Here is a 14,651-nt window from a genome sequence, read left to right on the forward strand (position 1 = left end):
TCTGTCAGTGTAATATTTTGACAATTATAATACTGGTTTCTGAAGCAGTACATTCTTCAATTATTACATTGTGACTCAAGAAAAATTTCCAAGTTATCATGACATATATTTTTTTTAGATTCTCGAAAACTGTTGCACTTATGGTTACAGTAATGAAGCCTGTTTCACAACTACAATCCTAACACACTGCCTTGCTCCAAATGCTTCTGAACCAAGTCTGCCACAATCTTTATGAAGGAGAGATGCAGATAATCACCGGGAATAAATCAGATAGTGTTAAATGAAATAAAAAGGAAGAGTTATTAACATCCCACTGACACTGAGGTTACAAACTTATAAAGGACAAGGATCATAGAGAATAATGCTCCATCATTTGATTGAGGAGCCAGCAATGTGTCAATATCAGTGTATTTGAACGTCACTGACAACTATTTTTATATCATCTGGATTTTTAGTTTATAAAATTTCTTTCTTTCACTGCTGCATGCTTGTCAATAGGTACTCATCTCATTAAAATAAATTGTTGGTCTAGTGATCAATGTGAGCTTATAGATTGTTGTTTGAGGAGTTAGAGCATATTTTGGGTAGATGCCATCTTTGAAGTTTTTAATCATATGTTTCAGTTGTAGTTGTCATTGGTATGTTTAGTTTACATCATTTAGCTCTTGTATGTTGTGCCTTAGATTGCTCTGACCAGTGGTGTCACCATTTGCACCTTTGAAAAAGGTGGACATTGTGTTGCCAGACTAAACTTTAGTGTAGATGAAGATTGGGTTGGTTGTGAGGGTCCAGACTGTGACGGTGAATCTTGTAAGGTGACAATCACTTTTTTTTTTTTTTTTTTTTTTTTTTTAAGAAATAGACTGGAATAAAAGCAACAAATTCTAAATCATTAGCACAAATTACAAATAAATAAAAATGTCAGGCCATTTTATAAAAATTGAGATATTCAAGATCATTGTCAAGAAAACCTGAGTGTCAATATATGACTTTTAAATAAAACTCCTAGTAATCTGGTGTCTGTGTGTGTTATTACCATCATGTCACAATATAAAATATTCTACGTTGTGATGCGGTAATAACACACAGATACTTCTCTTTAACATGATTTTTATTTAAAGGTCAAATTATGGTCCCTTCCAAGACACCTTGACAACAGCCTCAAATATAGTGATGTATATAGAATGGCCGCATAGTTTTATTCATTTGTAATTTATGCTAGGGCACTGTTTTAAGCACTTAACAATGACCCAACTACTAAAATTGCAACCGTGTTGTGAGTAATAAACAATAAAGTCAATAACAGAAAGATGTCATTTTTTATATATAATGCAAGTTCCATAGTGGAAAATCTGGGATGGAATGTAACAATATTATGGGAAGGAAAATTGCTACTCACCATGTAGCGGAGATGTTGAGTCGCAGATAGGCACAACAAAGACACCCTCACAATTAAAGCTTTCGGCAAAGGCCTTCCTCAACAACAACAACAACAACAACAATAACACACACACACACACACACACACACACACACACACACACACACACGACTGCAGTGCTGCAAGTTCCATAGTTACATGTAGGTCTGATGTTTTCAATTATGTTTTAAGGTTTTAATTACAATAGAAACTCTGTCCAGAGATCCCTATTCTGTGGAGGTCCCATTAGTCTACAGATCTTTGTTTTCATCACAATCTTGCAGTTCTCACTAATATCGAAATGTTTTTGTACACAGGGTGTAAATATTTTAGGAGGCAGTAGTAGAGACTAATTGCAATAACAAAAGTCATATAGCATGAGCCCAACTTTTTTGAGTACGGAGATACAACTGTTAGCAAGTAACCCAAACAAATTAAAGCAGAGAAACATGAGGAGGTTCACAGTTGATTTTTAAAAATTCTACCACCAACTTCAATGCGCTTTTCAGTGTTCTTTTACGAGGGCTGCACTACCCATAATCTGAACGATCAAATCGGCTCTTGTGGTTACTTTTTCCTTGTAGACTTTACCTTTCAACCTTCTCCACAGGCAAAAATCTAAAGGGGTAATGTCTGGGGACCTCAGTGGCCAAGAAATGTGCCCATATCTACCAATCCATCTTCTAGGAATGTTATTTTTAGATGATGGGTCACCCCACGACTACAAACGCAGGGGCCCCATCTGCTGAATGAAAATATGCATTCTTGTAGCCAAAGGAATCTCTTCCAATAACGCTGGTAGCTCATTTTCAAGCAAGTGTAGATAACAGGGTCCTGTAAGACAATGCAGTAACACAACATGCCCAATCAACTGATTCTCTATCAAACCATACATAACATTTACAAGGAAGCAGTCTTGAAAATGTGTCTCCACAGTGGCATGTGGATTTTCTTCAGATCACCAATGTGAATTGCAAGTGTTATTGATGCTGTCACGAGTGAAAGTTGTTTCTTCAGCGAACAGTAAAAATGGGATTACATGGCGATTTTCAAGTATACAGTGACAAAATTCCAATTGTCTATCTTCACCTCCTGCTCAAAAGTGTAGAATGAACTGTAAATGATATGAATTGAACCTGAGCATAAGTAATGTCAGCCATACTCTTGTATGTGGAACACTGATACGTGCAGAAATTCTACGTTCTATTGACTGAATAATGTCTTCCACTTCATCCACAGTCTGTCTATTTACGTTTTCTGATGCAATATGACTGCTGGGCACTGCACCAGTGTCACACAGTGTATTGAACATAAAGTAAACACTTTTGAATCTGGTAGTCTGTGGTTAGGAAATCATGTGCCATATTCTCTATAAGCAGCAGCAGCAGCAGCAGCAGCAGCATTTCCATTAAAAAATCCTCACACAAATACCACATTGGCACTCTCATGTGTAAATGTGTGCAGCATGTTTACATGCTAAGTACAGTAGACTTGTCCAACAAATCACAGCAAATGCTTCAATGTAAACTAAAGCACAACTTCACAATGTGAACTTCAACACTCTACTGCTGACATTCGATAAATATGCCCATAGCAACCAATGTACAAACACATGAAACGAAAATTCATTGAACTCAGCTGTATCTCTATATGCAATAAAAACTGGACACATGTTATATGGCATTTTTTATTGTGATTTGACTACACTACCACCACCTAAAATATTTACCGTTCTTCTTGAAACACCCTGTATAAAAATTGATCTACAGAACAGGTTTTTAGCATTTGTACAATACCATCTTGAAATAACAGCACATTTTGCCAGTGTATATTCAAATTCTAATTTCAAAACCCACATCAAAGATTTCATCTCAAAGACTAAGCCACAAAAAAATATGAGAATAAAAAAGAAATAAAATTCTTATAATTTACTCACTGTAACTCTGATTTTGCATCCTGTTCAATCTTCTCTGTCCACAGTTTCATCACTGAAGTAAGTTCTAATCTATCAATATACTTCCGTTTCTGTGCTGTTAGCATATGTTCTAGGTCACACAGAGGAAGACTGAAATTGAGAAAAAGCAATAAAAAACTTTTGTTGAAAGGCATCAATAAAAAATATCAGATTTAATTCCCATGATATCATCAGAGTCGATAACAGCAGTTTTGTACCTCAATTGGCGCAGCTTCAAAGTCAAGAGGATTTTATTGCTTTTCAAACTTTTTAATAGTAGTTTAAACAGCTATACAGTATTTTTAACGACATCATAGCATAAAATTTGCCCTGTCCCCTTGCTGGTAGATAAAATATCGAACATCCAAATACTGCTCCCAACATTTGCATCTATATGTGCCATTGCTGGGGAAGGAAGGAAGGAAGGAATGAATGAATGAATGAATGCATTGAGTGAGTAATTGAGTGAGGGAGGGAGGGAATATGAGGAAAAAGACTATTTAGGTATTGGTGATTGATGAATGTCACAGTTTTACTCTAACATAGTCAGACAAGTACAAAAATTTTAAACAAACTGTTGATGTGTCTGTGAAGATACTAGTTTTAAGTCAATGCCACAATAGTTCACTAAAAATAGGTAGACAGTGATAGTCTCAAAATTATTGTGACTGTTGAGTGCACACAAGTATGCATAGCATAATATTTTAGTTACCATATTCTTATCCATAAAGGGAATGTTTCAGTAATAACAACACAAAACATTTGACAACCATGATTAAGCTACCAAAAGAAATTCTGTAGAATGTGATAAACTTGACACTGATGAGTGCACCCAAAATATTATAAAAATGCTGTAACACTACAAAATTTTGAAACCTTTGATAAGGCAAATAAAAATAAACAATGTAAAAGCCTTGATATACATTACCTTTCCACTTACAAGCAATGATTTATACAGAGCGGACAAGATATTGGATAAAATGTCACTGCAGTCAGCATCTACTCTTACATATATTGCCCCACCATCACGATCACAGTAACAGCAGCAGCAACAGCAACAGCAACAACAACAACCAAAAATAGCCGTGGGAGAAACGGTGACACTCTCGAATCATTGACCACTACATCTAAATTTACATCTACAGCTACACAGATACTCCGCAAGCCACCATGCGGCCTGTAGCGGAAGGTACTTTACACCACTACTAGTCATTTCCTTTCCTGCTCCACTCACAAACAGAGCGAGGGAAAAACTACTATCTACATGCCTCCATATGAGCCCTTATTTCTCATATCTTAACCTCATGGTCCTTATTCATAATGTATGTTGGTGGCAGTAGAATTGTTCTGCAGTCAGCTTCAAATGATATACTCTGTATAAATCATTGCCTGTAAGTGGAAAGGTAATGTACATCAAGGCATCTTTGAAAAGATTGGGGAGGGGGGAGGGGGGGGAGGAGATGCTGTTCCAGGACCCAACTTCAGGAGGGTCTATCTAGAATGAGATATTCACTCTGCAGCGGAGTGTGCACTGATATGAAACTTCCTGGCAGATTAAAACTGTGTGCCTGACCGAGACTCGAACTCGGGACCTTTACCTTTTGCGGGCAAGTGCTCTACCATCTGAGCTACCGAAGCACGACTCACACCCAGTCCTCACAGCTTTACTTCTGCCAGTATCTCGTCTCCTACCTTCCAAACTTTATAGAAGCTAGCTCAGATGGTAGAGCACTTGCCCGCAAAAAGCAAAGGTCGCAAGTTCGAGTCTCGGTCAGGCATACAGTTTTAATCTGCCAGGAAGTTTCAGGGTCTATCTAGATCATGGTGCCCTCATTTTTGTCTGTGAGTGGGTGCACATGGTTGAATGGCTTAAGGACAAGGTGCCCATGATATCCCCGTGGAAAGGTGCGAAGCTGCTGGTTAAGATGGCAGCGGAGCTTCTTAAGACCACAAAGATATCAATATGGGTACCAAAGATCCTTAAGGAAGTCTCTTCTAAGACACAGTTCTGGAAAATAGGGGCCCAGAACCCAAAAGTTTTAACACAAGATTGGAGAGTGATCAACCAAAAGGTTGCACTGTAAGGACAAATCCTGGTAGTGGAGGTCAGAGATAAGTCCCTGAAGGTGATGTGGGAGCATGACCTGAAACAGTTTTTAGAGTTCTTGCAGGTCACCGTCGAGGTTTTCAAAGACCTCAAAGATGGAAGCAAGACAGAGAATGGAGGTGCTGCAGATTAATCTGCAGAACAGTAAAGGAGCCTCTGCTGCCCTGAGTCACTGCCTGTGGAGGCAGGAAGTGGACGTGGCCTTGATACAGGAACCCTATTTATATAAACGGGGTGTATCAGGCCTTGGTGGCACTGGAGGTAAGCTGATCTATGCTATAAATCCAAGAAACTCCAGAACATGCATCTACGTAAGAAATGTTTCTTTCATGCCAATGATGGATTTCTGCACTAGGGATTTAGTGATTATTAAAATGCAGCAATGTGAGGAAGGTATCATGGTGGTAATTATTGTGATGGTGGTGGTGGTGGTATGTATAGGGTGTTCAAGAGCGAAGTCATCACTGCTCATCTGGCTGAGATCTTCACTTCTTGCCGACATCCCACCAGCCTGTAACTCAGCTGGACAAGACTGTCAGTTCCTTGCCTACTTCCCACCGCTCCAGTGCTCACCCTGCCAAGCCCATTCTTTCTTTGCAGGCATCCCTCTGGCCCACCATCTTCCTAGTCAAGTGCATTTGTGTCCTATTGAAGACCCACTGCTCCATCATCTGCTTCTAACAGTTCCTTCATAGCTCCCCTTGTCAGGTGCCCAGGGAGCTGACTTCTCCTCTTTCATCCCTAAAGTCACTAGCAGGTTCCAACAAACACCCGCAGCCACAATTTCCACTGCAGCCAGTCTTACCATCACAGTCTCCTCCACAGCCACCACTGTCACTGCCCTGGAGTCAGGCCAGATATCATAAAAGAAAACTTCTCCAATGCCATAGCATGTGCCAACAGGTCACTGGTCATCATCGCTGCACTCCCTGCTGCCAGTCCTCTCAATGCCATGGTCACTTTTCCTGAGTCACTTCCTTCTTCCATTCCTGTATTGTTACCTCCTGCCATATAGCCATGGGTCAAGTCTTCGACACCACTACATGTTTTTTTGCTCTGGCACATAGTGTGGCAATCATGGAAGTACTGATGCAAAACACCCTGGGCTGCACCTGGTTTAATCACCGTCACCACCGCCTGGTGACCAGCTTGCCTTACTTCATGATGACCTTGCATAGGTCCCCAGTCATGGTGGCTCTTTCTTGTTGGCCACATTCGGCGTCACACTGGATGCATCATCAGACCATTGGCATTGTCGCGTCTCAGTCAGCTGCTGTTGCTCAAGCATTGTGTCTCACCAGCCACTGATACCTGTCAAAGCTGGCTCGCCAATCCCAGGCTGTCTCTTCCTCCTGGTGGCACCCTTTGCCTCCACACCGGCTTTGCGGTTTCTTCTTTTTAAGAAGGGCTGGGTATTGTTTGCCCAGCAATCCACTGTTATGCAACACAGACAATGAATGCCTCTTTAGGCTGCTGCCGACTCCACTGTGGGAGGTGCAGGATAAACAGTATTACCATAACGTAAGAAAATCATGTTTTGTGTCAGCCTCATCTCCCGCAGCAGCCCTGGTAATATGTGGTGCCAGCTTTGCTGCTAAAGACACAAAAGACACAACAATTATCATTGCCACTTCAGGCACTGATTCTTTTTACACAAATCGTGCAGGACTGCTTATCGTCACGGAAATACTCATCTGCTGTTTGTCTATAAAGGATGCCACCCAACCAAGCAGAAGTTTGCACCAGAAGTTGCTCCCGAACAAGTGCCAGACCATAAATCAGATCTCATTTCACCCTGGCATTATACTCAGTGCAGAGTTGAGCATGAGTCTTATCTGAGTATCCAAATTCACAGACTTCAAATTTCTGTTAGCTACATGGTAAATGGCAGCATTTATTATAAGGCAGTATGACAGACATTGATGTGCTGTAAACGAAACTAAGTATTTTTAGGTCCGAAAAATATTTTCTTTGAAAAATATCATTATAAACAAAAAAAATATTAAGCTATTAATGGCATATAAACATCAGTCACAAGTAATTCAGAACATAGCAGCTTTCTCATTAATTTATTCCATTACATACAGCATAGAGCAATAAAGTGATGGTTTATTGTTAATACTGAATACGTATTACATTTCAGTGATGTGTGTCTCCTATTTTAATGTATACCCTGTCTCATTCCACATCCCTGAAGTTTCTCCTTCTTCAGGGGATCTACGGAACACAAAGAATGAATGAATGAATGCCAAAGAGAACTAGTCTGCTAACAGTCACCTTGCATTAACATCGCTGGGCAGTAATAACTGTTCTCTTTGAAACTAAGTTATACCATATTTCAATGGTGATACAGTTTATTTTATTGTTATCTCCAGCAATACTTTGTTAACTTTGAGAAGCTCTATCTCCCTGTGCAATCACTTTCTGATGAGACAGCAGCATAACATTTGTGAAAACTGCTACAACCAGAAAAAATAGTCCACATGGATGCAAACTCAGAGAATGTGTAGAACAGTGTACTACCAATAAGTGATTATGATTTCACATATTTAGTGTACATGCAGTCCTAGCAGTACTCTTTCACATAACCGTGGAGGTTTAATGTAAATATCCATCAGTAAATTTTAATGGAAATGCTAGCTTAGTTACACATTACTGGCATGCTCAGTGGTAACATGTAGTGTTTTTGGACTACTTCCAATTCAACAAGTTCTATGACAATATCCACATTCACACTACTATGGCAGCTACTTTATTGGCTGGCACAATGGAAAAAAAGTAAGCATATTTGGGGCATCACTCATTTGTTGTTACTCTGATTATAACATTCAAGTAGCATTTACAGTCAATATTCTTACAAAAGATCTGTCACTTTTATGTATTTAAAATTTAAAAACAATTAAATATCAAGGTCAGTCATTTGATCGTAAACCTTCTGTTACTGGTTGAATCTCTGGTGACGTGGAAACCTCCTGATAGTTAATGTGTTTATGCTCCACCCATTTAGACTGTTGATTTGTGCAACAAGGGACATTCTTTCCTTTCTCCCTGCAACATAGATACCTCACTTAAAACTAAGGAATTGTAAAAGTTTTGCTAATGGATCTGTATATTATAGATCATCGACTATCGCTCATGACCTAAGACCCAAAGCACAGTAAAATTATTCTTGGCAAATCTTAGAGCTGATTTTCTCTATATAAGATACTTGGCAGACACACACCTATGATCAGGTTTTCTATGGTGCAACAGATGGTGCATTTGATTGCAGTTGAGAAGTACGTGGGTTCAAATCCTGGTAGGGTCGTTTACACACATAAAAACTTTTGCATTACCTCGGTTCGGAGAAAGTCCTGCAATCTGTACAGAAAATTAGAATAGAGATCAACATAAAAATCATTTCTGCCCTTTTCATTGCTCATGAAAACCGCACATTGTATGTTGTACCACCATACAGCGAGACCTTCAGAGGTGGTGGTCCAGATTGCTTTACACACTGATACCTCTAATACCGAGTAGCACATCCTCTTGCACTGATGCATGTCTGTATTCGTCATGGCATACTAGCCACAAGTTCATCAAGGCACTGTTGATCCAGATTGTCCCACTCCTCAATGGCGATTCGGTGTAGATGATTCAGAGTGGTTGGTGGATCACGTCGTCCATGAACAGCCATTTTCAATCTATCCCAGGCATGTTCAACAGGGTTCATGTCTAGTGAGCACGCTGGCCACACTAGTCGAGCGTTGTCTTTATCCTGAAGGAAGTCATTCACAAGATGTGTATGATGGGGACACGAATTGTCTCCATGAAGACGAATGCCTTGCCAATAAGCTGCCGATATGGTTGCATTATCAGTCGGAGAATGGCATTCACATATCGTACCAACATTCATGTATTTTACAGGTGTTATGACGCCTTCTGTGACCACCAGTAGTGTATGTCGGCCCCACATAATGCCACCTCAAAACTGCAGGGAACCTCCACCTTGCTGCACTCGCTGGACAGTGTGTCTAAGGCTTTCAGCCTGACTGGGTTGCCTCGAAACACATCTCTGACGATTGTCTGATTGAAGGCTGTTGGACCCTCTCCATCTAATAGATGTTGCCCATGCATGGTTGATTACATCTTTGAGCTGGTTCAGTGACATCTCTGAACAGATGGTTGGTTGGTTGCTTGGTTGGTTTAAAACAGGGGGTAAAGGGACCAAACTGTGAGGTAATCGGTCCCTCGTTGCCAGTAAAATAATTACACAATGGAAAGAAGAAAAGAAAGGAGATGTAGAGCATAATAACAAGAGAAAGGAAAAACCAGAAGAACGACAGGAGGACAACCAACACTACTATGGACAAAACCAAGAAAAGAAAACCACAGAGAGAAGCACGAAACAATTCCTGTCTCTCTGTATCTCCTCCATGTCCGAACAACATCGCTTTGGTTCACTTCGAAACGTATGGAGACTTCCCCTGTTGACAGCCATTCCTGGCACAAAGCAACATTGCGGTCGTGATTGTACTACAGTATTGATGGTCTAGGCATGGTTGAACTACAGACAACACGACCAGTGAACCTCCTCCCTGGTGGGGTAAAAACCAGACAGCAGATGATTGTGGCTGGCTGACCACGAGAATAAAAAGGGGAAGCCAGCCACTCTGCAACACATTGAAACATCCACCCTAAAAGCATTAGAGTGGAGAACACAAAGGGGCAAAGGACATGCACTAAATCTTACACAGAATGATAAAACCCACTGTTGCATATAAAATGTAAAACTAAATTAGCCGATGAGGCGTTGTCAGCTAAAATTAATGGCAACGAGTCTGCTAACTGAAGAGTCCATCACAGGGCAGCCTAAGGAGGACAGCTCACCAAGATATAGGGCCACTGTCAGCCAGGCGCCACACCGACAATGATGTGGGTCATCACGGCGCATAAGGTAACCGTATGTCACCCAAGCGTGGCCAATACGGAGCTGGCAGAGAACCACATAGTCCCTGTGAGAGGCCCGCATGGAGGACTGCCACACATTCATAGTCTCCTTAATGGCATGGTTTGTTGTGTGTGCTGAGGTTATGCCATTTCGTTTCCCAAAGCCGCAAAACCTTGCGGCGTAGTATGGAATGCAGATCAGTTGCAGAGATGCCAATCTCCATGTGTGTTTTCCGGGTAGCCTGTTTGGCCAGCCTGTCATCAAGTTCATTACCTGAGATTCTGACGTGACCTGGGGTCCAGACAAATACCACTGAACAACTGGACCGTTCCACGGCATAGATGGACTCCTGGATGGTGGTCGCTATCAAAGGATGATGAGAGTAGCACTGGTCGAGAGCTTTTAGGCTGCTCAAGGAGTCTGTACACAGAAGAAACACCTCCCCAAGGCATGAACGGATGTGCTCCAGAGTGCGAGATATAGCCACCAGCTCAGCAGTGAAAACACTGCAGCCATAGGACAAGGAATGCTGTTTAATATGTCCTCCATGGACATACACAAAGCCGACATGACCACCAGCCATCGAGCCATCGATGTAAACCACTTCGTGGCCTCGGTACTTGCCAAGAATCAAGAGGAAGTGGCAGCGGAGTCCTTAGGGCCATGTGAAAGGTCCAGACAAAGCTACGGCCTAGGTGTACACTATGGAGGTGTACGTGAATGGACCTCAAGTATAGGTGGTAAAGTCAAGGACTCCAGTTCAGAAAGAAGGGATCGGACACGAACTGCAACCTGGGCTGCCGATGCGGGAGATGAACTGAATTGGGTGGGAAAAGGAGACGACGATTCAGATGCGCAGGAGAACTACGAATGTGTGTTATGTAACTGGCAGAAGTTGTACATGCCTAACCTGCAATGGAGGATATATATATATATGGTCTGAGCAATGGAAAGCTGATGATGAATGCATTTACAATGCATACAGACAATTCACTTTTTTTGGATAGCATTGCAGTAGTGAAGATGTCACCTTACACCCACAGTACAATGATGTATAAGGTGGTGAGGTTTCGTATATGGAGAGATATAAAGCATGTACAACATGCAGGTAACATAAAAGTAAGGGCTATTATGCTCGGGAGTGTAAATTAAACTCAGTGTCTGACACACACTTACTTCATCTTTATATAAGATGATGAAGCTTCAAAAGTTTAAACAATAAGGATCCTAGCTGGACAATACGAAGATAAACAGACATTGTTTCTAATAAAATAAAAAGTGTGTAGTTACATTAACTAAAACCACCTTTTTGAATGTGACGTGTGAGCAGCTATTGCAAATGAAAGAATATGCAAATGGCAAGGAAAACAAAATAATAATCTGTTTTTGATCAGTGTGGTGAAATTCTGTAATTGCGATTTGGTTTTGATATGAGAGGATTGTTGAGTTGTTTCACAAATGAGTTACCTTTTGAGATGGATTCGAATCAGAGATATATGGATATCATTTATATAGTTCGATGGTTCTTAGCTCAAACAACTGAGCTACCGAACAATGTACATGAAATGGGTAAAGTGACAATTTTCATTATGAGTTTAACTTCACTGAATGACACTATCCTTCCTAGCAACAATGGGAGAGCATATCTCAGAGGTAAAGCAATGTTAACTTCAGAATGCTAGGTGTTTTTTATTAAGGTAGGAAACTTGTGTATCGACGAGGTGGCATTTCGCCAGTACAGGGCAAAGACATTTTATGCATCTTCTCAGTCCTTGAAACAGTCAAAAACAATTTTTCATGAGATTTTACAGATTCATTTATACATTATTTGTAACACATTTTCTGAAATGCAAATTTCAAAACAAGACATCACACTGAATGAGCTTTATGACATAAGGAACAACCAGCTAACCAGTGATGTCACCGGCATCACGGCTCAAATGAAACGCTTTTGCAGGCTTTCAAATTATTTAAATTTCGTTTTCATTTTTATAAAAAGAATACTGAAATTAAAGAGGAAAAAAGCATATTATGAGCATAAAAGGGCATAATTAACTATTTAAGGTGATTTCCAGAAAACAGTCAAATACCTTATTACTATACGTTGAAGGCAATCTGAAGAACAACCACATCATCAGAGAGGATTCACAGCTAATGTGTAGATCAATTCCTAGCACATAGGCCTACGCCTACAAACATGCGGCAACATATGTGCAAGTCACCCTCCAAGAATGAGAGGACTACTGTTTTCATGCAATGCACATTCATCTGATATTATCACTTATATTTGTCCAAGGAATGGTTGGTCGGGAACTTGTTTCTCACTGCTGTCCAAATTTCTGGAATCATGTGGAAAACATATGGAGAAGATGGAAAAGAATTTTGTAGGAACATATTTAGGCCCAGTTTGATCCCCACACATAGTGAGAAATATTCGACACTAGTTGTCGACTTTGACCAGTGAAGTAGAAAGCATGCAATGACTGTAGTAAACAAAATGGCGACTGTAACATTGTATCAGCAGCGACTTTTTTAAAAAATGGACAATGCTACTGATAAGTCCATGATCACAACCAGGTTTTTATTTTCACACATTTGTTGGACAACTCACAATCGAATTATCACCTTCCGAAGTAATCTAGACCATAAACTACACTACAGATCAGTCGGTCACCACAATGTGCGTTTCCGTTTCTACACTCATTGGCTTCAGCAGCTAAAAACCAAACTACGAAAATATGTACCAAAAGGTGATACACAGCAGCCATTTACATTAGGTCACTGGTCAAAGCCATCAACTAGTACCAAATATTCCCTTTGACTCCTCCACACTGCAATTATTACAGGTTGTGACTGCAACATCTGGAGACTTCACATTGTACAAATACCTCCGAGTCAAATATGTGGTATCTGTTTCTTTTTGGTCACATGTATCCTCTCCAACATTGCAATTTTCACAAATGATAGGGTTGAACCCTTTACAACTAATTAAGTAAAGCTGTATGTAATCCAAAGGTCTGTTTGAACACGGCAGGGCTTTACTAGGCATGGTCAGATTTAAAGTGATATGCCCTTGTCTTCCTTCAGTTGTTGAACTTGGATAACTTATGAAGCACAGTGAGCGACAGGGTATTGTATTAATGACCTAAAGTTACTGTGCACCACAGGCATCAAAAACTAACACTTGTAACCAGTAACAATTGATTTGATTAAGAGTGTGGCACCGATGCGGTCGACACTGACATCGATATGCATTCGTCTTTGGACTCCGAGCATCATCTTTGGACTTTGAGCATTGTCTTTGGGCTGTTCCGCCATGTTCAGCTCTTTGTGACCCTTGCATGTGTTTAGGTGAATAAATGAACTACTGCTAAATGGGTGTTGTTTGATGTAACCAACCCGAACTTCCCCCTCACTGGTGACCTCGACGTAATCTGAACATGCAACCTTCTGATGTCGAGCTATCATCATGACTGACCAGGGCAGACAATTTGAGTCGGCCCTGTTCAATGAGATTTGTAACAATTGTGGCAGGCGCATCCATACCACAGCATATCACCTGCAAAGTAACGGGCTAGTTGAGCGCTGGCACCGCACTTTCAAGGCAGCTCTTTGATGCCACGACTCTCTTTCGACGGAGGCCCTTCCCCGTGTGCTACTCGGCATTCATGCGATCTTTCAGGAAGACCTAAAAGGCACAATAGCCGAGTTTGTATATGGCAAGAACGTTGTTCTCCCTGGCGAACTTGTGAGACCTTCTGCTTCTCTCCCTCAGTCTGACTTACCTTCCTTCATGGACCGCGTCAGACGCCACTTCAACAACCTCCACATCACTTCGCCCGCCAGCCATTCCCGCCCTAAGATTCACGTCCTGAAATCTCTGGACAATTGCGAATATGTCATGCTCCGAGATGACACTGTCCGTGCTCCACTCCAACCTCCATACACCAGCCCATACAAAGTTCTCCGGTGCTCAGTCAACACCAATGACAGCCAGGTGAAAGATTCAGCTGTCACAGTCTCTATCAACAGACTTAAGCCATGTCGAGCCATCTTCTAACTCCCTACAGGTCACGACCACGCCACTCACTGACATGGCTCATGACACTCCGACCACTCCCCCCATGTCGGACTTACACACTCAATCAAGTGACTTCCAACTCCAATTATCAAGCTCTCCTCCGACCTCGCCCTCTACTCTGGTCTCACGCACTCTGTCAAGTGACCACATGCTCCCCAC

At 41.1% G+C, this 14,651-nt stretch overlaps 1 protein-coding gene across 1 annotated transcript in view; it reads right to left on the minus strand.

Moving 5' to 3' along the window:
- The window catches only part of LOC126335936 (uncharacterized), a 78,603-nt gene that overhangs the window by 61,820 nt on the left and 2,132 nt on the right, over window positions 1-14,651 (minus strand). Inside the window, exon 3 of the mRNA XM_049999412.1 lies at window positions 3,357-3,485. Within this exon, the coding sequence (XP_049855369.1) occupies window positions 3,357-3,485 (129 nt within the window). The remainder of the gene's footprint in view (window positions 1-3,356; window positions 3,486-14,651) is intronic.

This window comes from Schistocerca gregaria, chromosome 2, assembly GCF_023897955.1.
Source record: "Schistocerca gregaria isolate iqSchGreg1 chromosome 2, iqSchGreg1.2, whole genome shotgun sequence".
NCBI classification, from domain to species: Eukaryota; Metazoa; Arthropoda; class Insecta; order Orthoptera; family Acrididae; genus Schistocerca; species Schistocerca gregaria.